At 34.9% G+C, this 23,740-nt stretch overlaps 2 protein-coding genes across 3 annotated transcripts; both read right to left on the bottom strand.

The window, feature by feature from the left end:
- Positions 1-7,053: 7,053 nt before the first annotated feature.
- LOC104644757 (uncharacterized) lies at positions 7,054-11,172 on the bottom strand. 2 transcript variants are annotated; one of them, XR_011212433.1, is made up of 5 exons: positions 11,103-11,172; positions 9,268-10,265; positions 9,016-9,165; positions 8,185-8,740; positions 7,054-7,414 (listed from the first exon to the last, which is right to left on the bottom strand). XR_011212433.1 is itself a non-coding variant. In XM_069291400.1 (3 exons), exons 1-3 carry the CDS (start codon positions 9,669-9,671, stop codon positions 8,590-8,592), a joined length of 705 nt encoding a protein of 234 aa, XP_069147501.1. In that variant the 5' UTR covers positions 9,672-10,661; the 3' UTR covers positions 8,446-8,589. The 2 variants fall into 2 exon arrangements, 1 of the variants encoding a protein (XP_069147501.1); XM_069291400.1 differs by lacking the exons at positions 7,054-7,414; positions 11,103-11,172 and having other exon boundaries at positions 8,446-8,740; positions 9,268-10,661.
- Positions 11,173-13,948: 2,776 nt separating this feature from the next.
- Positions 13,949-23,231, bottom strand: LOC101246790 (uncharacterized). Its single transcript, XM_004250882.5, has 8 exons — positions 22,973-23,231; positions 22,779-22,875; positions 17,154-17,221; positions 16,915-16,961; positions 15,481-15,587; positions 14,681-14,730; positions 14,479-14,561; positions 13,949-14,392 (listed from the first exon to the last, which is right to left on the bottom strand). Exons 1-8 carry the CDS (start codon positions 23,054-23,056, stop codon positions 14,278-14,280), a joined length of 651 nt encoding a protein of 216 aa, XP_004250930.1. The 5' UTR covers positions 23,057-23,231; the 3' UTR covers positions 13,949-14,277.
- Positions 23,232-23,740: the final 509 nt, after the last annotated feature.

Raw genomic sequence — 23,740 nt, 5'->3', positions numbered from 1 at the left:
TGCTACTGGAGAATGTTGTCATGTTGATAGTTCTGACATTGAATGGCTTATTGATACAGGAGCTTCCTATCATTGTGTTCCTAATAAGGAGTACTTTATTGACTACCGAGCTGGAGATTTTGGTAGTGTGAAGATGGGGAACCAGAGCTCAGCAAGTATTGTTGGCATTGGAGATATTCGAGTCCAAACCAATGTAGGGTGCTATTTGACGTTGAGAGATGTTCGCCACATTCCAGATTTACGCCTCAATTTATTGTCTGCTAACGTACTTGATGAAGAGGGTTACAAGCACACTTTTGGTGAGGGTAAATGGAAATTGTCTAAGGGTTCCTTGACTGTTGCTCGTGGCAAGCTTTGTTGCACCTTGTATAAGACACATTTGAAAGTGTGTAGTGGTGAGTTGAATGCTATTGAGGAGAAAACATCTCCTAACTTATGGCACCGAAGATTGGGGCATGTTAGTGAGAAGGGTATAAAGATGTTGGCCAGTAAGTCTCTTATTCCTGCTGATGTTACTATTTCACTTGACCCTTGTGATCATTGTTTAGCAGGAAAGCAACACAGAGTTTCTTTTCCGAGGACATCTACAAGAAAGAAAGTGAAGTTAGAGTTGGTTTACTCTGATGTGTGTGGTCCCATAGAGGTGGAATCACTTGGTGGTAACAAATACTTTGTTACTTTTATTGATGATGCTACTCGGAGAACTTGGGTTTATATGATGAAGCACAAAAGTGAGGTGTTCGGTATCTTCAAGAAGTTTCATGCAATGGTTGAAAGGGAGACAGATTGCAAATTGAAGCGTCTTCGAACTGATAATGGAGATGAATACACTTCAAATGAGTTTAAAGCATATTGCTCAAGATATGGCATTCGACATGAGAGAACAGAACCGAGTACCCCACAACACAATGGCGTTGCCGAGAGGATGAACAGAACCATTATTGAGAAAGTGAGATGCATGCTTAGAATGTCCAATCTTCCTAAGTCATTTTGGGGTGAAACAGTTGGAACTGCTGTGTATTTGATAAATAGAGCACCATCAGTTCCTTTGGAGTTTGATATTCCCGAGAGAGTTTGGTTTGGGAAAGACCCCTCTTATTCTCACTTGAGGGTGTTTGGATGCAAGGCTTTTATGCATGTGCCGAAGGAACATAGATTGAATCTTGATTTCAAGACTTCTCCTTGTGTGTTTGTTGGATATGGTGATGAAGAGTTTGGTCACAGACTTTATGATCCAGCAAAGCAAAAAGTTGTGAGAAGTAGAGATGTTGTCTTTTATGAGCACGAGATGGGTTTTCATCTCTTGGGTGCTGATAAGACTTATTATTCTAATTTCTCTCATGATGTTATTGATATGCCCATGCCTCATTTTTCTGCTTCAGATGATCAATTAACAGGTGATGCTCCAGAGGATGGTCATGAAATTGCTCATGAACATGACCATATTGAAGAGGTACAACCTGATGTTATTGTACCACAACCTGATGATGAAGCTGTAGATGTTCAACATGGGGAGTCTTCCAATCAGGGGGAGAAATCCAGCCCACAGGTAGAAGAGCCAACACTTAGAAAATCGACCAGAGTTCGTCAACCTTCAAGACTTTATCCAAGTTCAGAATACATCCTAATCACTGATGAGGGGGAGCCTGAAAGCCTTCAAGAGGTCTTGTCACACTCAGACAAAGACCATTGGCTCAAGGCTATGCAAGAGGAGATGGATTCTTTGAAGAAAAATGAAACCTATGACTTGGTGAAGCCTCCAAAAGGGAAGAAAGTCTTGAAGAACAGGTGGTTGTTTAAGAACAAGAAAGTTGACAACAAGCTAGTGAAGCGGAAGGCAAGATTAGTGGTGAAGGGATGCCATCAGAAAAAAGGCATCGACTTCGATGAGATTTTTGCACCGGTGGTGAAGATGACTTCCATTCGTATGATTTTGGGACTAGCTGCCTGTTTGAATCTTGAACTTGAACAACTTGATGTTAAAACTGCTTTCTTACATGGTGATTTGCATGAGGAGATTTACATGGAGCAGCCGGAAGGATTTGAAGTTAAGGGAAAAGAGAATTTTGTTTGCAAGTTGAAAAAGAGTCTCTATGGACTCAAGCAAGCACCAAGGCAATGGTATCACAAGTTTGATTCCTTCATGAGTAGTAATGAGTACAAGCGGACTACTGCAGATCCTTGTGTGTATTTTAGAAAAATTCTCTGAAGGTAACTTCATTATCCTTTGCTTGTATGTTGATGATATGTTGATTGTGGGACAAGATGTTGAGATGATTTGCAGGTTAAAAGAGGATTTGTCAAAGTCCTTTGATATGAAAGATTTGGGTCCTGCGAAGCAAATTCTTGGTATGGAAATTGCTCGTGATAGAAAAGCTGGTAAGCTTTGATTGTCACAAGAAAAGTATATTGAACGGGTGCTTGAAAGGTTCAATATGAAAAATGCCAAGCAAGTTAATACACCACTTGCAGCCCATTTCAAGTTGAGCAAGCGTTGTTGTCCTACAACCGAGAAAGAAAAGGAAAGTATGTCTCATATTCCTTACTCCTCTGCTGTTGGTTCATTGATGTATGCCATGGTGTGTACAAGACCGGATATAGCACATGCTGTTGGATTGGTTAGCAGATACTTGGCAAATCCGAGCAAGGTTCATTGGGAAGCTGTAAAGTGGATCTTAAGATATTTGCGAGGCACATCAAATCTGAGTTTGTGTTTTGGAGGTGGTGAGCCTATTCTTGAGGGATTTACGGATGCTGACATGGCTGGAGATCTTGATAACCGGAAGTCTACCTCGGGTTACTTGTTTAAATTTGCAGGGGGAGCCATTTCATGGCAATCCAAGCTACAGAAGTGTGTAGCGTTGTCTACAACCGAGACAGAATATATAGCAGCAGTGGAAGCAAGCAAAGAAATGCTTTGGTTAAAGCGTTTCCAGAGTTAGGTTTGAAGCAAAGCGAGTATGTTGTGTTTTGTGATAGTCAAAGTGCTATGGACTTGAGCAAAAACAGCATGTACCATGCTCGCATAAAGCATATTGATGTGAGATATCATTGGTTGCGTGTTGTCATTGAAGAGCAACTAATGAAGTTGAAGAAGATTCACACCAACAAGAATGGTGCTGATATGTTGACAAAGGTGGTCCCTCGAAGCAAGCTTGAATTTTGTTCCAAGCTTGCAGGTATGTCTTCTTGATGACCTTTTATGTTTGGTCTCCCCGAACTGGGCTGGAGGGGGAGATTGTTAAGGGTCCAGCCCATTGATGGGTGGCCCATATATTTTGGGCTTTGTTGACTTCTTCTAGAAGTCTTGGGCAGCTGATGTTGGGGCTGGGTTTTTTGTTTTGGAAGAGAAAAAAAAGAAATAGAGAGAGGGTTTTGAGAGAGAAAAGGGTTGCTGGTTTTTCTGGACAGCGAGACAAAATTTCAGATTGCAAGAGATCCGACCGTTGGATCGTTCTGAAATTTTCACAGCTGGTTCACAATACATAGCAATACATCTTGACCGTTCAGATCGTCAATCGGAGTTCTTGATCGTCTGTTATCACAGCTGGCGTAACCTGCATTTTTGGTGATATTTCTCAATTTCTCTTCTCTTTTGTGTTGGCTCTTATGTATGTTGTTGTTGGTGGGCTGTGACATCCTTGTAGACTGATTTGGGTGTTTTTACCCTCAATTTGCATAATAAGAGAAGAAGAAGGGTGGACTCCCTCAAGTCCCGTGGTTTTTTATCCTTCATACCGAAGGGGTTTTCCACGTATAAATCTTGTGTGTCACTTGCGTATTTATAATTCATATTTGCTTGTGATTCAATTGATGTGTTGCTGATTTGAGCTTGGTTAATATAGTGGTGAATTTCTTTTGGTAAATTGGTGAAGTATATTTGGTTGATTGTCTTGACGTCGATCCTTGTAGGTGTTGTATCCTACTTGTGTTGTTTTGTGACTCCCCTCATAGACTGTTTGTGCATTATGAAAGTTGGAGGTCAAAGTTAAAATTTGAAGTCAAGTTTAGGATCCAATATATGTATTATGCCTATTTCATTTGCCTTGTTATTGTAGTTCTTCACATACTTCTATACATCCTTGAGTTTCATTGATAAAAGGGACGACTTGTGAAAATTTAAGCATGCCCCTTGTGTTGTTGCTTCTTTTACCATTTTTATCGTCAACTCTGGAGACATCACTAAATCAAAAATGAAAAATCAGGTATCCAGAATTATCGAGAGAAGTTAGATATTCATAAATATATACACCACGTTTGTAAGGAACATACATAAATATATAATTTGACAAGAAAAAACATATAGAGAAACTACAAGTAACATTAATGTGTTTAGAAGTCAATTTTTTGACATTATTATTAAAGAAGACAAAGTTCAATAATGATGTGTGATATTTATAACATGTTTAAATATACTTTTGAATTATTGAATAGGACACACTAATTAAACCACATAAAATAATTAAGATTTTGATAAAATGATCTTACAAATAATATGTTTGTCTTTGATGAGTTGAGCGGACTTGATGAACTCAAGGTAATTCATTTCGGGCATGTTGACATCCACCATGACCAAGTCAAATTGGTCGATTTGTTCCCTGAGAATAAATTGTTCGATTACAATTACTACATAAACAAATCAAACTCAGAAATATCACAATTATTTTTTATATATTGAGGGAATATTTTCATAATATTTAGTGGTATACCTTCCCTTTCCTTTATGTTATTACACGGATATAGGTTATATGACTAGACTAATAATATTATATTAGAAGTATAGACATGAGTATTTGATTGATACTACGTGACTAAATCATTCAAGTCTTTGATAAGTTGATTAATTTAACCTTGTTGCCTAAGAATCCAATTGATTCTTTTACACTTAAAATACAACTAAGTTAGCATGTTGATTAATTTGATGGTTAAGTGAAAATATTCATAAGGTTGAATATATCGATAACCTTTGCACTTGATAATAAATTTTCTTTAGATATTTAAATTACAACATGCTGTGTTTAGATAGTTCAGATTAAGTATGTAGAAAAAGTTTATGCTCTCAAACACCCATTAGGTAGATAATTTAACTATGTCACATCCATTTGTTATGTTCTCAAACATCCATTAGGTAGATAATTTAACTATGTCACATCCATTTGTTATGTTCTCAAGAATCAGAAATGACAAATTTCAACCATAATTTATTGAAACAACAACGAATACAACAAATTCATTCAGCACTAGTGTAATTATTTATCTATATCTGAAACACATGCTAAAATTGACTAAAAATTTTTAGGCATGTGCATCAAATATTTTTTTGCCAATAAAATAAAGTAGTTTTCCTCTTCAATTTCAACCTGAAATTACTCCAAATAAATTTAGATTCGAATTTTATGTTTCATTTATGATTAAAAAAATCAAATATCAATCATCAATTTTACGGAAATTCACTTCTTAACTATGGAATAATATAAGTACAGATTTTATGTAAAAGCTCAAACACATATAAAAGAAAACTAAAAGTGATATAACATTGTCGTATCGTTAAATGAATGTTCTTCAAGAATTGTTGTTATATTTGATAAAGAAGTTGTAATATGATCAACCAAGAGAATTCTGAGGCCAATGTGAGCTGAAGGAACATTTACATTACCAGTTATCTCACAATTCATCTTTTAGCCTATGAAGATTATGAGAGGAAAAAAAAATTTAGAATTTTTGTTTTCTTTCTGTGGTTTCTCTCTTCTTTTTTTTCTAGCACCTTATACTAAATGAAGGAAAATTTGGACAATTAATTAATAGAGATGGGAAATATCTGATTTAAAAAATCTACCTTTATAGCAAGTCAATAACTAGTGTAGTCAATATCTAAGGAAGGTGTAATTAAGCAAGATGATGATAATCTACCCATTTGTGTTCAAAATAATTTAATCTTGATCTTTTTTAATTTATATATACATATGATATTAATTACTCCTCCATTTCAGTTTGTTTATTTTACTTTCTTTTCTAGTCCATTTAAAAAAGTTCGCCCTTTTCCTTATGAGGTTGTAAGATAAATTTATAGTCACCACACACAAAGGTGTAAAGAAGAAAGTCGAATCCAGGATTTAAAAAAAAAAATCAATGCAACACTGTCAAGGACGTTCTGCGCTTTTAAGAAAAAGACGATCACTTTAGGCTCTCAAATTTGAGAGCCTCATTTATTTTAGCAATAACAGATTGTAGGTTTTTCATAATAAAACTATTAAATACAATTTATGGGAAAAATAATATTTAAGGAAATAATTATTTGAAGTTTGATATATCTGGAGTATTATGTCATAAGAAAAATTAAATACATAGTTATATGAATTATTGATTGAAAAAGAATTATTAAATGAAACCATTTATTAAAAAAAATGCAATTTTACATATAAAGAAATTTTCAAAGTACACTTTATAAAAGAAACGATAAATTATTTAAAAAATTAAGAGCTCTCAAGCTTTTAAATTATTTTGTTTTAAAAAATCACAAACAATGGTGCTTTTTGATTAAGTTCTAAAACGAGGTCCTCTCTTGGAATCAAACCCTCAACCTCACAATCTAAAACCAACATGAACCATCCAGTCATTTATGATCATGGGTTCCTTTATTTAATATTTAATATATTTTAAGAATTAAACAAATAATATATCGAGTTTTGTCGAATGATCACGGATTTCGATAACCAATTTTTCCCACATAAATTCGCCAATGGGGAAGTGTTGCCTTGAGTATGCAAGAATGACATTAGTGGCAATTAACCAATGACAATAGCTTAATAGCCGCTAAATATATATTTTTAGTGACAATTAGCACTTTTTATATATGTCTCAAAACCTTTTAGCGATATTGGTTCGGATAACATTTAACTAAGCGGATAAGGACTTTAGCACTCGTAGTTAGTTCAGTTCATCATTAACACCCCGGGTGCCATAATATCTAGGCTCGAAGATAGCTTAGAGAGGGCCTCTCGAGCATCCATTACACAAACATAATATTGTGTATAATACACTACACAAACATAATTTCAATTTGGTAAACCAGAGATGTGGCTGAGCCACGGTAGTTTGTGGTGGTTGGGCCACTATTTTACCAGCAGTATTTACAGCAGATACAAAAGACCTATCACCAGCATTAGTACTGTTCTACTAATATCATACATCGTAGAAGGATCATGATGAATAGCATTTAACCTCCTGACGGATGTGGCACCACTTTATCGTCAAGCCAAAGTTTCTCCGATGATGGTGGCATTTCCCAAAATAGCTGCATAGTAATAGGATTTTCAGTAGTGGTGGTGGCCATCGATGCTAGTCTATTAGCAAGTCAGTTCTGTACTCTGTATATGCGTTCAACCTGCGCGCTATTTAGCTCCAAAGGAGGCACCTGCAATCATCCAAAATGACACAACTATGTTTGTTAGGACTGTGGAGCTGACGAACTACTTCTGTTATGTCAATGTTAACTTCCACTTACCAAATTATATTTGAAGTGATAGATTGAGGTTGCAATTTATGTCTATTGACAATTATTAAATAATAGAGCTTATATAAGAGACAAACATTATATTGTAGAGGATTTTGACGCTAAATAAAATATAAACTTGAAAAATCTTCGACAAGTTGTGAGAAAAAGAAATGGCATAAATAGGTAGTCAAACTTGGCCTCAGTTGGCTAGTAAGTTGTACTCCAAACTTTTGAGTAAGCATATCAAGACACCTCAACTCGTCTCTAACTGTGTTAGTTGAATGCTCTAACTTACAAAACGATCTTCTAAAACACTTCCAAAATGAATATGTCATGTCAGCATCAAGTGTCAACGAGACACAATGAGGAAGAATTGGAGTGTTTAGTCGTCAGTTGAGACCAAGTTGTCTACATGTGAATACTTAAAATTGGAGTACTAAGTTTGAGTGTATATTTACATATTATGCCAAAAGAACTCCATGACATTAGTGAAGAGCTTCTTTTTTCTTTCTTTCAAGAAGTTCTTCAAAGTAGCGTTTTAGGATTGTTTAGCAAAAATATCTTTTTACACTCGCATGACACTTAAATATTTTCAGGAAAATCACTTGCATCAAACTCAAGCATAGATTATGGGATTTTTTTTCAAGCTGCTTGTTCTTTGGAGGATCTACAAACTTGTAAATACTTACCCTTCTGAAGCTCAAGCTGCACAGCTGGCCGAGGAAGTGGATTAACAACTTTGCTAATAACTTTGATAGTTGACAATGCCTTTGAAATCTCCGTCTTCCTTTTCCTAATCTCAATGGGAATGCAGGAGTTTGAAATCATCTTAGATGGATTGATACCCCTTTTTGGTGCCAGATTATTTACAGCTTCAGTCAATGCATGGATACGATTAACTAACTCAGCACGTCTTTCATTGCAGCTCTTGCATTGACAAGTAGCACATAAGCTAGGCGAGGCATCATCATGATCAATTCCATTTTCAAAAACTGAATGATGAGCAACATCATCAAGCTCATCACCACCACCACTATCATCAAAACCGCTACCAACAACACCTATGGGATCACCAACAGCCTCCTCACCACCACCTAGTGCTTCCCTTTTGATGGACGTAACTCCATCCAATTCTCTTTTAATCCTATCAATAACCTGTCAGGTAAAGTTCTCACAAATCCTAAAGTAAGAAGGTGCTGGCATGGTTGATTCGAAATCAGTAGGGATGAGCCACGGATGCACAATCTACAACCAACAAGTAGATATATTAAAATAGTATTTGAATCATAAAAATCAACTAATAATTAAAGAAATCAGCACATGTATAATCAAAAGTGTTTAAATTTTGAATCAGCTCTATTATTTCACAGATTTTTAATTTGCTGCAATAGACTACACATTTGGTGCACATACTCTGTTAGAAGAACTCAAACAAATATTTAATATATAGCAACATTTAATAGATCGATTGCTACATATGTCCTTCAAGTTAAGTAAAATCTACATAAAAGAAGACTTACTGCATCATCAGGAGGGGTGAACAAGTCGACAACATTCGCTTTTTGGTTGTTCTTGGCAGACAACCATCTAAGGATCCTTGGATAAGAAACCTTTTCAGAGTAGTCCTTGACTTGCTGTCGGAGGTGCGGAAGGGCTTCAAATGCCCAAGCCTAAATATAATGATGCCAAAAAACAAATCAGAATAATTATTCAACAAAAAATGAAACACTAAAGAAGAAAATCATAACAGATTGATTGTTTTGGGTGCTAACTTTTGCAACAAATATTTAACAGTTAAATTGTAGCTTTCGTGTCCCCATGGATAGTTGTTGAATTCCTCACGATCCTGAGATAACTTTAACAAACTAGTTGGTATGACTTGTTTGGTGTCTTTGGCCCATAGAATAGCATGCACGAACCAAACTAAGCGCAGTGACTCTTTGTGCTTACTTGAAAGTGTTTTAGACTCCAGATCTGTGAGCAAATTTGTGCTTCTGTAGCTCTTACCAACAATATCCACCAAGTCATCATCATCAGCTATTTTTTCTTTGCCTTTGACTTTCTTTGTTTTGTTGGTTGTATTCTTTGGCTTAACAATAGGAAGAGGCTGAACAGCATGATGACATCTAAGTCCAGTAATTATGGCAAATTCTTTAATACCAAAACATATCGGCATGCCACAGTAGTTTATCCAAATCTCATCTTTTTCTTCCTCATCCTCATATAGAATCCTACGTTTCAAAAGACCATAGTCATTCGAAAACGTGCATTATTATTCTCAGGAAGATCAAGATACAACCCAAAACAGCTAGACCTTTTGCTCCTTCAATATCACCCTGAATTTATCAAATGCTTTTCCCATCACAGATTTAACAACAGAATCACCAAAATTTGTATCATCATCAATGGGCATCTTCACTTGAAACTTGTCAATACTAAAAGTTTTGACAAATCCAGGGGCTGAAGGGATGCTATGTTGGACTTCTGATCTAATCTCAACATCAGTCGTCGACCTTTCCCCTACTTCATTCCCTATGGCTCTAGAACTTGAACTAGTTTCTCCTCCTCCCCCGAGACCTACTTCCTCATTTCTATCTCCTTGCACTACTTTCTCATTTTCCTCTATTTCAACCACTAACTGGAAAAGAATGATTTCTTTGAGAAAGGGCTTCATCGGCAAGTTGTTTCGATGGTGTTTGTACTCTAGTTACTTTACTCATTCTGCATGAAGTTGATTTTTGTTCCTTTCTTTTGATTTGATCCATTTTATCTGCAAAAAAATAGATAAACAAAAAAGGTTTCAATTGATTTGTGCATCACTCAAAAGAAGAGAAAACATAAAAAATATATATATAACCAAAAAAAAAAAACAATGCAAGATGTTTGTTTTATGTCATGGACGACAATAACCACAACAAAAATAAATCAGTTTTACTACACCTTTAACAACACCAAATATAATAATAACAAAGAAGTATGCACTAAAATCTATTTTACAATCTCTAAACAACAATCAATATTTTATCCAACAAGTCATTTGTCATTTCACTACTTTCATAATAATGTTCAAGAACAATAACAACAAAATTTCTTATTACAATGTTCAAGAACAAGTATACACCAAGAACAACAACAAAAATTCACATTTCTTAGCAAAAAAAAAAAAACAAAATTTCACAACAATGTCCAAACAACAAGAAGAAGAACAAAAATTTAATTTTCACTAAAGATACACACACTATTTACAAAATCATTAAGCATAATACATGAAACAACAAAATCATTAACTCTAAACTTAACCTTGAAGAAAAGACCTTAACTTTAAATTGACCAAAAGCATTATTTTCAAAACACTAATTTTATGAACTCATTTCAATACACCATTGAACCCATTATTGGAAGTATAAAATATAATAACAAGTGTCACTAAAGTTAAGCCAGAATCTCAAATAAAAGTTTCCCTACTTGACCAACCAAGTTCATGAAGAAGAAGAACATTAACAACATAAAATTCATATTTCCCTTAAAAGAACATGGTTAAGGTATAAATGCTAAGAAGAGAACAAATACCAAAAAATAGGGTTTCTATAAAATTATTAACACTCACACTCACAGTTCTTTTTCATTAATCCAAAAGAAATTTTCAAAATCTCAACTTTTTGCACAAGCATTACCTGAGAAGAGAGAGAAATTGCAAGTTTGGCTTTTAGCTTTTTATTTTTGGCTTTTGACTTTTTATGTAGTTTAAAATTATTTTTGCAAGTTACCTAAACACTTTTAAAATTAAAAAAGAATTTGAAGTCAAAAATCCTTAAAATAAGGAATAATTGTACATGTAAAATAAATACTTCCTGTTTAATTTAATTGTGCTATGGAGCAATTTATTTGTCAATCGTCTCTCTTCTTCAAATTCTCGATCGCTCGCCTCTTTCGCTTTATACAATAGAAATGTATAAATTGTGTTTATGTTAATATAAAGCGAGAGAAAATTATATATACACATGCAAGTACATATATCTTCGTTTTATGCACTTATAGCTATACGATACAAATATTTTCTTACCAAGTTCTCTTTTGTCTTTCTCTCTTTCTCGTTTTATACAAACACATACTATACAGAATGTAATTCATAATTTATGTTTGTATAAAGCGAAAGAGAGAGTTATATTTGATATAAAAATGTTTTATTTCGATTTAATTGTACACAAATTCAAATTTTATAAGATGTACAAACACATGAAATTGAATTGAGAGGTTTTCAATGATTTATAACGAGAGGCTAACAATAATTTACACAAATGGCCTGTCATCGAAATTATACAAATCTGAAGAGGAGCCATTAAATTATACAATTGCTTCTTTATATGTATGTATAGAGAAATAGGCATAGCTTTCGTTTGTATATGTATAGTAAATTATACATATATATGTTTACTATGGAGTTCAATTATGCAAACTATAAATATAGCATACAAATATAATTTTTTTTGTTTCTTATATGTGAAAGTTGCTTTTAAAATAATAAGTCAATCAAAACAGCTATGGCTTTGGGTTTTTTTTTTTGGAAAAGTTTAGCAAATATTAACAATGTTATTGCAATCCACAATTAACTTAATCAGATTTTTAAGAGGTCTTTGATCTTGACTGGTTAAACATGTTAACAATATTTAATTTTGAGACTTAAAAATAAGTCACAATTCAATTTTCTAGTTTCGTCGTGTAAAATTTATTTAGCACATCATTTGTTAGCTAAGAAAAAAGGTTTTGTCAATGTTAAGTACTTTTTTGTGTCAACATAAACAATCCATTCTTACTTTCCCGTAGGAGAAATGTTTTTCATTGAAATAAGGAGGTTTTTTTTTAGACGTCTTTTCTTGAAATAGTGTGTTCATAATTTATTGTGTCATGATCTTTATCTCACATATTGCTAGACAGAGATTGGTGAGACGAGGCTCTGATGCCAATTGAAAGTACAAGAGGGGGTGAATTGCTCTTTTTCATTTTTCTTCTCAAAGTAGTCGACTTGCGAGAATCACCAGTTGATGGTTAGATCCAAAAATAATACTAAAAATAAAAATAAAGAAATAAGATTTGCACAAGATGTTTTTATACTGGTTGGGATCCAATGTGGATCTTTTGTTCAGTCCCCTTAGGTTGCAAGGATGTTCGCTTCTAGCATTTGGAATCTTTAAATGAGTACAAGTTTAGAATATATGTCTAATGTTTACACTCAATCTTCTTCTTCTTTTTTTTCTTCTTTTGATACACAGTCTTACTAACAATATTTTTATGCTCTTTTGCTTACACAGTAGATCTCAGTGTAATAAAAGTAGAGTAGAGAATTTGTGAAGATTCAGACTCAATAATGTATATTTGAGTCATTGGCTTTCTTGGAACACAAGACATATGTCTTGCACCTAAAATTGAAAATTTAAAAGATAATAGGGGGTCAGGTTACATTAAAGAGCACATATTTGAAATGTAATTCTACAGCAATGAGATCATTATGTCCTAAGTTCGGATTTCATGCATTTACATGTTCTATCAAAGTGTGTTTTTGAATCGTTGAACTCTTTTTACTTATAAATAATGAATTTTATTTAGTACAAAACTTGATTTTATTATAAACCGTTTAATCGAAAAATACCTTATATTGTTAAAATTGAACTGCTTAAATGATAAATTTCGAAGAAGGATTATTATTGGAATATTTATGATTTATGAACTGTTCAAAACTATTTTTGAAATTTTTCGGATAGAATTATCTTCTCTCCGACTCACATTTGAGAGAATGAATGCACATACACCTGTTAACTTGGGAAAAATTCAATTGTATATAATTAATGTGCACCCTCTAAAACACTAAGTTGAGTTGGTACATTGGTCCAACAATGTTTTCTGGTTGTTACATCTTCCTTTTGCCCTTTTTTTTTAAAAAAAAAGAAAAGGCATATTAGAAACCTTAAGCTAGATTTGACATAGCAAAAACAAGGTGTAAACATAGGGTTAAGATCATTCAATCATAGAGTGAAGTATGTTGTGTTTTTGTTTAATTTATATTTATATATACGTTCAATTTTATACTTGTTCAACAATATTTTTGGATAAAGTGTCGGTGCTTTTTAATAGAGGCCTTCTTCGTATGTGCCTTGAGAAACTATCCCCAACCTATAGTAGCTAGGTGGGAAAGTAAAATCAATCGTTACTTATGCATAGGCTCCGCGGAGTACTAAATGGGCTTTCAAGTAAAATCACCACATGTTGAGGGTCTTGATCCCCTCTTTGACCAGACAAAGAAGAGAGTATTTTGACAAAAGTTTGAAAAGAATGCTTTCTTGTATTTTAAATGCTTTGATTTGCATATAAGATAAAAGGTAAGATGAAAGGGTACATTCACAACTAAAAATAAAAAACACAATACATCTCACAAGAGTTGTGGATTGAAGCATATACTTGAAATGAAAAAATAAAACACCTTTAATGATATGATTTGACAAAAGTGTTAAACCAAAGTCAAGAAAATGCAAACCTAGTGAAAAGATAACACTATCAAAAGAGGAGTTGAGCCTTGGTGATATTATTAATAAAATAATCAATCAAATCCTTTGACTAAATGCCTAAACAACAGCTGACTTTGGTCACAATTTCCAACATAATATGTGATACCATACTCACCCTAAAGGTATTATTATACACTCACTTGTAAGAGGCCTACAAAACTGGGAGGCTTCGATTTTTGGCGGATACCCCATGAGTAATCTTTTATCCATGTTGGAGATTCTCTAATGTGGTTTTGGTTTGAAGCCATCAACAGCAAAGTTTCTCGTGGCTGCAGGAAGAGCTACGCGGATTCCATCAAGTTCAGGTTTAGCAATTACTTGACAACCTAGACGAGACCTGAAGAGAACGAATGCATAATATATGAGAAGCTTGAGAATATTACAGTAAACTGAAAACCAATACAACTAATAGAAGGGACCTACGTCTCTGTGAGGCCAAAAGCAAGATCCAACATGTCATTTTCTTCGTCTGTTGGATCTTCTAGCTTGTTGTACTGGTCCACATCCTGTCCAGAGTTGTCAAAGTTCAGATAACGAAGGTAAGCTCAGTTAAAAGGTTACAACTTTTAAATGGATCAAAGCTGAGGCAAAGGAGGGGTTTATGGCCTGATCATATGTTACATACCATAACTATCACATGACATGTGGAACAGGCAAGTGATCCTTCACATGCTCCTGCATCAAAGCCAATTTTGTTCGGTTAAACTTAACAAACAATAAGGCACCGTAACTTAGATATGCTAAGAAATGTCCACCAGTAACACCCAAAACTGTTTTGGTATACAATTCTAACTGTAGGGAGGCAGAGATGGTCATTCAGTAACGTTAACCAGATCTGTGTAAATGAGAGCTCATATTAATAGTCGAAAGGTAAAACTGAACATGAAAGATTACACCATAATTTGGAAAGAATGTTAGTACGTGTCTAATATGCCCAACTACCTTTATTGGGCCCCGCCAGTATCCAACTAGTTTTGCGGCATTGCCTCTCTAGACAATGTCTCAAGATTCATTACCAACTCTCACACGCCTTCCCACACTCAACTCATCACTATCACCACTTCACCAGTATTTATAATATGAAGACGAGAATACTTGCAGTGCTCCCAGTATTCCTTTTGAATAGCTTGGAGTTCAGATTCTTCTTTAACTAACTTTGAATCAACTCAGGGTCTTCCCTCATTTACTCCAAGACTCAAAATGTGAACTTAGATTATTACACTATTTAATTAATTACTCCATCTTTTTCGGATAAGAATAATTGTGAGGTGAAAAAGTTTGATCAGAGTACCAGCCCAATAAAGGCATTCTAATCACAAGCAGCGATCAGATTCATAAAGTTCCTATTGAATCTAGACTAAACTGGTTTAAGGATGCCACTATTAAATCAACATATAAGATTTAGAATGCCTTAACAAAGCTAACCTTCAAGCTCAATGTCATTCTCATGTGCAGCTTCTAACAAAGACATTCCAACAGGGACCTTGATGTGCTTCTCTTCTCCATCCTTGTCAACAAATGTTACAGATATTCTGTGAAAAAGAGAGAACATGTAAAAGTTGGCAGAGAACAGTAGAAGATATGTATAATCTAGTGACACGCCACCAGACATATTAGAGATGAAATTATGCAACAAACACAACAGGAGATTGGACTTCAATCCAAGATCAAAATAACCATGTATTTAAAAGGCTATTCAACTACTGACGAGATATCTCTGAAATAATGTATATTGCTCGCAGAGAAACACAGGGTGTACACAAGATCATAAGATGCAGAAAGATAAAATGTTTGCCCAATCTCTAGGGCAGTCTTTGGAAACTCGCAAATCTAGATTAGGAGGAGCACGTGTATATATGTTCCATGGAAGTAGCTTAGAGAAGAAAACATCAGATATATCAGGGCATCAGCTTTGATCTGATTATGTTAGAAATGTCAGAATTTGGTTTTGCATCAAAGCATATTTGAACCAATCTCGAATAGGACTTGATTAAAAAAGGGCATAGTTAAGACACAAATCATTAAAATTATACTGTCCATTCTATTCATTATATAAAAAGATTGTATTTCTGTTACTTCTCAAAAAAAATGTATTTCAACTTTATTACATGACCCTTTTCTATGACGGTATATGGACTAATTTACAGGTACTTCAACAATTGCATTGGGTGTATAATACCTCCCACCAGTACAAGTACCGAGTAACTTTGCCCACCAAGGCTTATGCTTATGGAAAAATCACCAAACATTTTTTGTCTCTATTGGGGTTTGAACCGCGGTCTTCCATGGTTTTCGCTTTTCATTAACTGTTAAGCCACATCCTTGGGTTATGATATGATACGACTTTCTTTAAACTACTTTTGCAGAAAAGTAAAGTCAAACTAATAGCAAAATTAATCGTAAGTACAAACAAACCCAATGGTTATCAATTTTAACTAGGCTAGAACAAATACTAAATGGATCAAACCCTTTGTACATCTATTGTAGCATTAAAGGAAACTCAAAAAAAGAAAAATTAAATATAATATAATCAAGAAATTTTTCAAACCATCCCTAGTTGACCTTGAAACCCCAAGTCCATTGCATGAATCCCCTTCCACAAGAAACAAATCCAAGGTCCTAATCCTTATCAAAATAACTTCATATTTTCAATCAATTTAAATGCCATTCTAACTGCTCTGGTACGTAGCAGTTAGAAGTTGCCCTCGAAAATTGAGATGCTGATCAATACAGTTAGGTCAACAATAATTAGCAACCAACAGCACCTCGTGAGTAAGGAAATTCAAGGTTTCCTAGTTCAAAGAGAAAGCAACTGGTAAAAGAAAAAAACATAATGTTAACAATTCATACGTAACTTACGTTTGCTTTTCCTCATTCCCTGTAGTAGTGCAATATTCTTTATGCCCCTGAGACAAAGAACAAAAGTTCAGGTAAAACAAAAGGAGAATGATATGAAATTTCAAATTAATATAATTGTTTCTTAAAATGATAACAGTGGAAAATAAACAAAATCCAACAGGATGGGGTACGAAAGAGTCTCACAATCAATAATTTCTAGAAATTTTTCAAGTATTACATTATCTTGCAAAGCTACTGACCAGGCCCAACAAAATTTGGTATCTCGACAAGGGTCCATATGATGTCCCTGGGTTGCAGGGTGATGTGGCTGCAATGCATTCAACGAGAAAAAAAGTAGTTTAGGAAATGAAATCTAACATTAGACCCATTAATATTATGCTACTTGAGTTTCTGTCACATCTATGCATAGGAGAACATACATGTAAAGCCTATTGACTGCATTGACCTAAGATAAAGGTTTGTATCACACAAATTGAAGGTTCTTTTTAGTAAGTTGGATAACATAATGAGCACAGATGAGATAAACTCATAATACAAGGACTAATTTATTTGGCAAGGTAATAAAGACAAGAAAGCGCTTCACTTAGTTAACTGGAGCACTTTCCTCACTATTTTTTTAAAAAAATAAAATAAAATAAAGAGCACTCTCCTCACTATTGAAAGGAGTTGAGGACTGGGAATCAGGAACCTCAAGAACCACAATCAAAGCCTATTAATGAAGCGGTTATGGAGATACAATATGGAAACCAATGCTCTGTGGAGAAGGCTAATTCGTGAAAAATGTGGACAGGATGACCATATGGTGCTCTAAAGTTGTCAATAGTCTATATGGGGTGAGGGTGAGGAAAGCCATCAAATTCAATTGGGACCTTCTATCTGACAACACTACCATAAGGATAGGAAATGGTAGGAAAGCTCTCTTTTGTAGCGATAACCGGCTTGAGCATAATCTTCTCCAATACTTTTTCCCTGAATTATATAGTATAGTCCCTGAAGCCAAGCTAAAAACCTTGTGGGGTCAACATGTAACGACCTGTTTAGTCGTTTTGAGCATCAGATTTTAATTCTGGAAAAGCTGTCTTGGTCGACGGACCGTCATAGGCACGACGGACCGTCGAGGGTGTCTCGTTCCAAAATACTTAGAATTTTGAAAATTGGGTACTGAAATCGACTCTCTGAACTTCGTGACGAAGTGACAGGACGGACCGTCACAGGCATGACGGGCCATCACAGACTCTTCAGTAAATCTCAGTCTCTGAACTCTGTGACGGAAGCAACAGGACGGACCATCGCAGGCACGACGGCCCGTCACAGGTTGCGTAATCCCAGGTTGAGTCGGATTTCTTTAAATATTTTAAGGGACGTTTTGGACTATTCCTGCTATAATTATAAATTTAGTGGGTTAATGTTAATAATTTAACTACTTGAGGGTTAGAAGAGATAACCTCGAATTAATTAATGGGTTAAATTCATCATCTTTCATACTTAATTATATGTTAATTAGGGTAAAAGAAAGAGGGTTTGAATAAGAAAAATAGAAAGAACAAGGAGAGGGAAGGAGAATCGATCGAGAGAGAGGAACGAAGGGGAAAACGAAAAGGCTTGGGAAATTGCTTGCTTGATCACGAATCTTCGGTAGAGGTAGGTTATGGTTTTTATACTATTCGTAGTTAACTCTTAATAGCGAATGATATGTGTTGGGTTGTATTGTAAAATCGTCTATATGCTTAATTGTATGCTTGCATGAATATGATTATATAATTGTGATGAAATAAGCATGATGAAGCTATTGAATCCCGAATCTTGAAAACTCCAATCTTGAAAACCCCTTGTTAATGATGATGCCTTGGTATAAAAGAAGGCTTGATGAACTAAAGTAATGAGATTGATGATGTCTTGGTATAAAAGAAAGCTTGATGAATTAATAGAATGAGATTAGTGGAGCGGGTGTCACGAACCGACACGTATAACTAGGGGATCGGGTGTCACGAACCGACACGTAGAATTAGGAGATCGGGTGTCACGAACCGACACGTAGAATTAGGGGATCAGGTGTCACGAACCGACACTTAGAATTAGGGGATCGGGTGTCACGAACCGACACGTAGAATTAGGGGATCGGGTGTCACGAACCGACACGTAGAATTAGGGGATCGGGTGTCACGAACCGACACGTAGAATTAGGGGATCGGGTGTCACGAACCGACACGTAGAATTAGGGGATTGGAGTGTCACGTTCCGACACATAGTAATAGGGGAGCGGAGTGTCCCGTGCCGACACAAGAGGAATAAAGATAATGAATCTTAGAATTATGTTAATAAATTCGAATGAAAGGAACCTAATTCCCAAAAATGAGTATGATATGGAGGCTTGAGTCCTCATGAGTGTACTTGACGTTATTTATCAAAGATTCTTGTACATGTTGTTGCTACAGATTGAGTATTGTAGTTGATTTATGATATGATCTGATATATATTGTTTTCTATTTTGAGTTGGCCGATGATATCTACTCAGTACCCGTGTTTTGTACTGACCCCTACTTGTATGTTTCTTTCCTTGTTATTTGTGGAGTGCAGCAAACGTGCCGTCGTCTTCAACTTAACCGCAACTCTAGCCAGTCTTCATTACACCGGATTTTGGGGTGAGCTAACGCTTCTAGCTTGGACTGGATCTTCTTCTTCATGTCTCGATGCCTTGAAGTTCCGGCATGGACTAGCTTTTTATTTATTCTAGCTTTCTAGATACTCTTAGCTTTAGTAATTTGAGGATAGATGTTCTTGTGATGATGACTTCCAGATTTTGGGGTAATAATAGTTGTCGAGTTTTTAGAAGTTATTTAATTGATTTTCATTAATGAGTTTAAGTCTTCCGCATTATATTGTGTTATTATATTCGAAATGTTGGGTTTTGTATTGATTGGTTCGCTCACATAGGAGGGTAAGTGTGGGTGCCAGTCGCGACTCGATTTGGGTCGTGACACAACATGGACGGAATGTTACTTTTAGAAGACTCCTACATGACTGGTAGCATGAAAGAGCTGTTGAACTTTTCAAGAGTCTGGAAACTTCCCAAGGTTTTAAAGACGAAGAGGATTCACTTTTCTGGAATAGCTGCAGGAATGACATCTTTAACGCTAAATCAACCTTCCGCTATCCAATCCAAGTCAGGTAGTTTGGGGGTGGGGGGTACATTGGGGAGGGTAGAGTGTACGGGACCTCAGCCATATCTCATGGAGATAGAGAGACTGTTTCCACAAGACCCTGGACTCAAGTATTATCACATAATAGAGCAGTATGAAAAAGAGTGTATTAAGTAAATAGGACATAGAAAAATAATAGAGAAAACATTACATATCATTCATTCAGGAAAAAGGAACAGTAACAGTGGCAAAATAATGTGATAACCGAGCATAATAAACAACAGGTAGTAACAAAAAATGAGGGACAAGAAATTCACAGGTAGTTGGCCATGGAGGTTTATTTGGAAAGTCAAGGCTCCTTTCAAAGTGGTCTGTTTCTCATGGCGGGTGGCAATACAAGCTTGTTTAACTCAGAAAAATCTTTAAAAGGAGGGATTTCAGCTATGCTCCATCTGTCCTCTATGTGGTTCTACTTTGGAAAGTAATGCCCATCTTTTCCTCCACGGCCTTATCCTTACCAGCTTGGTGACTCTTAACATTGTCGGACTTAGTTGGGTTATGCCAGCTACGACTAGTGAAATGATCCACTATTGGAACTATAATGGATGTGACTTGAACTGGTGGAGAATGGTATCTGCTCGTATATGGTGGACAGTAAGGCATGAGGGAAATGCAAGAACTTTATACAATAATCACACTCCTATCTAGAAATTTAATCTGAGTTGTATCTTGTTGTTCTACTTTTAGTGTAGGAGACAGAATTCCTAGTAGATTTGCTTGGTTCACTGTAAACTCAGTTTTTGTTCCTACTCGCACTTCCTTAGTGCTCTTATATATAGACTTGTTACCAAGTTCAAAAAAATTGCAAGATACTCAAAAATTTAATGAACTTATACATAATGTTCTAAATAATACAGGATAGTCTACTAGCCAAACCAAAATTCAATCACTAAGACTACTCCATTATATTTCATATTGGAAACTTTCTCCTTAAAGCATTAGTATTATGAACTCGAACTCCTTTACACTTCCTTTTTAGGAAGAATTATCATCATTTACGGATTAGAACTCTGTGGCATTAGAAAAAGGAAAAGATAAAAGTATCAACTCTTTTAATATATTTGGTATAAAGAAGCTGCTTGAGAAGAATAATGCACTCTATTTCTGATTTTAAGAGGAAAGAAGGGTAAATCAAGAGCAATAGCATAACCTTCCTTTATGCAAGCCTTTTAAATGAAATTCTTTCGTACTGCCAAAACAAACATTTGTCAAAATGACACAGAAGTGCAAATTAATAGTATTAGCACCAACTAATGTCATTTACTTTCTTTTGTCATGTTGTCAATTCAAACATGGAGAGGTCACTTTCCTTCTCTCTATGAGATAAGCCAAATGAATTGGAAGTTTTTTCAGTGCGACAATGTTAATATGTTATGTTCCCAGACACTTGACTTGCTTGGGTATTCCTATCTCAAACTGGTATAAGAAAGGTAACAGCACTTCATGTGGACAACACCTACTTGGAAAACTGAAGGTGGAGAAGAAAGCAAGAAAAAAGATATGGAAAGCAGTACCATCTTGTATATCTTTGACATTATGGAAAGACAGGAATGCAATATGCTTGGAAGAAGCTCAATGACAGACCCTGCACTAAAGGAAAAATGTTTTTTGGATCTTTTTTTTTTGGTGTAAACAATGAGATGAAAGTAAAGCAAAACTGTTTTTGAATTCATTAGCTCCTCGAGTTTTGCATTTAGTACTTCTGTAATTATGCATCTATTAGACCTCACTGTTAATAAAAGTATCTCTTCTTCTGTTAAAGCAAAGATGTTTCCAAAGGAAATATGAGAATGCTCGTTAACTGAAGCACACATGTATTACTTTCATGGCTTTTTGGTGTAAGCTAGAAGCTGTCACTTCTGTGGATATGATGATAGCTTTCTCAGCTTCCAACAGTAATGTAAAGGATCTAAGCTGTATATTACTTTTTGGCACAATCCTTGTCCTTTGTTTATAAAATTTAACCATCCTCGAAAAATTATAAGTATCTCTACTTCACCCAAGAACCAAAAAAAAAAAGGCCACCAAAATGATGTAAGTTCACGAAATTCACAAACAAGCCAAGCTACAAAATAAGCTATAATGTTAGACCCTCCAACACACACTAACAGAAAAAACATCACTTCCTTCGTTTCAATTCATTTGTCCTATTTTGACTTGACGTGGAGTTTAAAGAAGTAACTAGACATTTAAATCCACTGGTCTTACACTAAAGATATGTCAAATGTACCAAAATATCCTAAATCTTGAGGTCTTAAACATATCACGTGGAAAGTTCGAATTATACCATTGCTATAAACAGAAAGATACTTCTTTTTAATAGAATAAAGGTAAATAGGACAAAAAAATTGAAACAGGATAACATAAATAGGCATCAATAACCCAACGCTCCATCCTGCACCTAAATTTGCTTTGATGGACAATTTTTCTACCACTCTTGTTTTGCTTCACACAATACAACAGAGGCATAAACCAAGTTTTATTATTAATATAACCTACTGTCCTGGCCAGTTTGCAGGCTCGTGGGGTTTGAACCTGACACCATGACCACTACGCCACACCCTTGGGTTCAAAGGCATAAACCAATATCAAAGTACAGAAAGGCTGTAACTTCACTAAAATTAACTCAATTGCAGATGCAAATAAGGCTCATATGAGACATACCGTTTGAACAATTGGATGGAAACAAATCCCTAATTCGATTCTTCGCCGCAGTGTTGTAACTCCTTGAACCCACTTTCAATAATGATACATGCGCCGCCTACATTGAACATAGAACTCTTTAGAAATCAACCAAAGTAAAAATATGCACATAAAAAACACATAACTTTTTGAATTTAATAAAAATATGCACATACAGAAGCAGAATCATGAAGAAGAAGGGCAGAGATAGAAGAACGAGTGAGCCGATGGGCCAGTCGGCGAACATGGAAGCCGACCATTTTGGAGAGGGAGGGGAGGTCACCGGCCGGAGAAGAATGAAAAACGGGTCGGGTCGGGTAGTTTCAGCTAAACCCCCCTTATAACCAAAACCTCTATATATACTGGGTTTTGTTTGCATCTATCGAGAGTATGAAATTGTGAAAAATTAGTTTCCCTATCATACAAATTATTTTTTACTATTGAGTTTATTCCGAACAGATAATATTATATCATATTAAAAATACAATTAGGTAGGTTTAATCTAGCAAATTCAACTTCTTGAGTTAGAAAGAGATTAAAATTTGTACAAAGTTTCTGTTAATTATTATTCGTTCGATTTTGAACTAGATAACAAAAAGTCAAGGATGACTCGACAACGTTAAAAAAAAGAAATATACCTCAGGCAACCAAATTTAAGTGGCCTCATTTTTAATAATAACATGTTATAAGTTACTACTTTTTTTAACAAATGTTGAATACTATTTGTAGAAAAAGTAAATATTTCATGAAAAATGAAGAGATTATTAGAAGAGATTTAATATATTTGAAGTATTATGTCTCATGAAAAATAATTTAAAATAAGAAAGTTATATTATCAAATGAAAATTAAAAAGAAATCAATCATATAAAAAATTATTAACAATTTAAATTTAAGAACCGATTTGATTTTTATTTTATGTCATTAATATACTTGAACCGCCCTC

Source organism: Solanum lycopersicum, chromosome 11 (assembly GCF_036512215.1).
Source record: "Solanum lycopersicum chromosome 11, SLM_r2.1".
Taxonomy (NCBI): domain Eukaryota; kingdom Viridiplantae; phylum Streptophyta; class Magnoliopsida; order Solanales; family Solanaceae; genus Solanum; species Solanum lycopersicum.
Note: the sequence above shows the minus strand (reverse complement) of the source record. Positions and strands in the feature narration are given on the sequence as shown.

Coding starts and splice junctions, on each gene's coding strand:
- LOC104644757 (XM_069291400.1), bottom strand. CDS start 9,671: ATGCCGATATGTTTTGGTATTAAAGAATTTGCCATAATTACTGGACTT. Junction 9,166..9,267: donor GTTAAATATTTGTTGCAAAA/GTTAGCACCCAA, acceptor CATTATATTTAG/GCTTGGGCATTTGAAGCCCT. Junction 8,741..9,015: donor TCACCCCTCCTGATGATGCA/GTAAGTCTTCTT, acceptor TGTTGGTTGTAG/ATTGTGCATCCGTGGCTCAT.
- LOC101246790 (XM_004250882.5), bottom strand. CDS start 23,056: ATGGTCGGCTTCCATGTTCGCCGACTGGCCCATCGGCTCACTCGTTCT. Junction 17,222..22,778: donor TCCATCCAATTGTTCAAACG/GTATGTCTCATA, acceptor AATGCATTGCAG/CCACATCACCCTGCAACCCA. Junction 15,588..16,914: donor GGGAATGAGGAAAAGCAAAC/GTAAGTTACGTA, acceptor TCTTTTTCACAG/AATATCTGTAACATTTGTTG.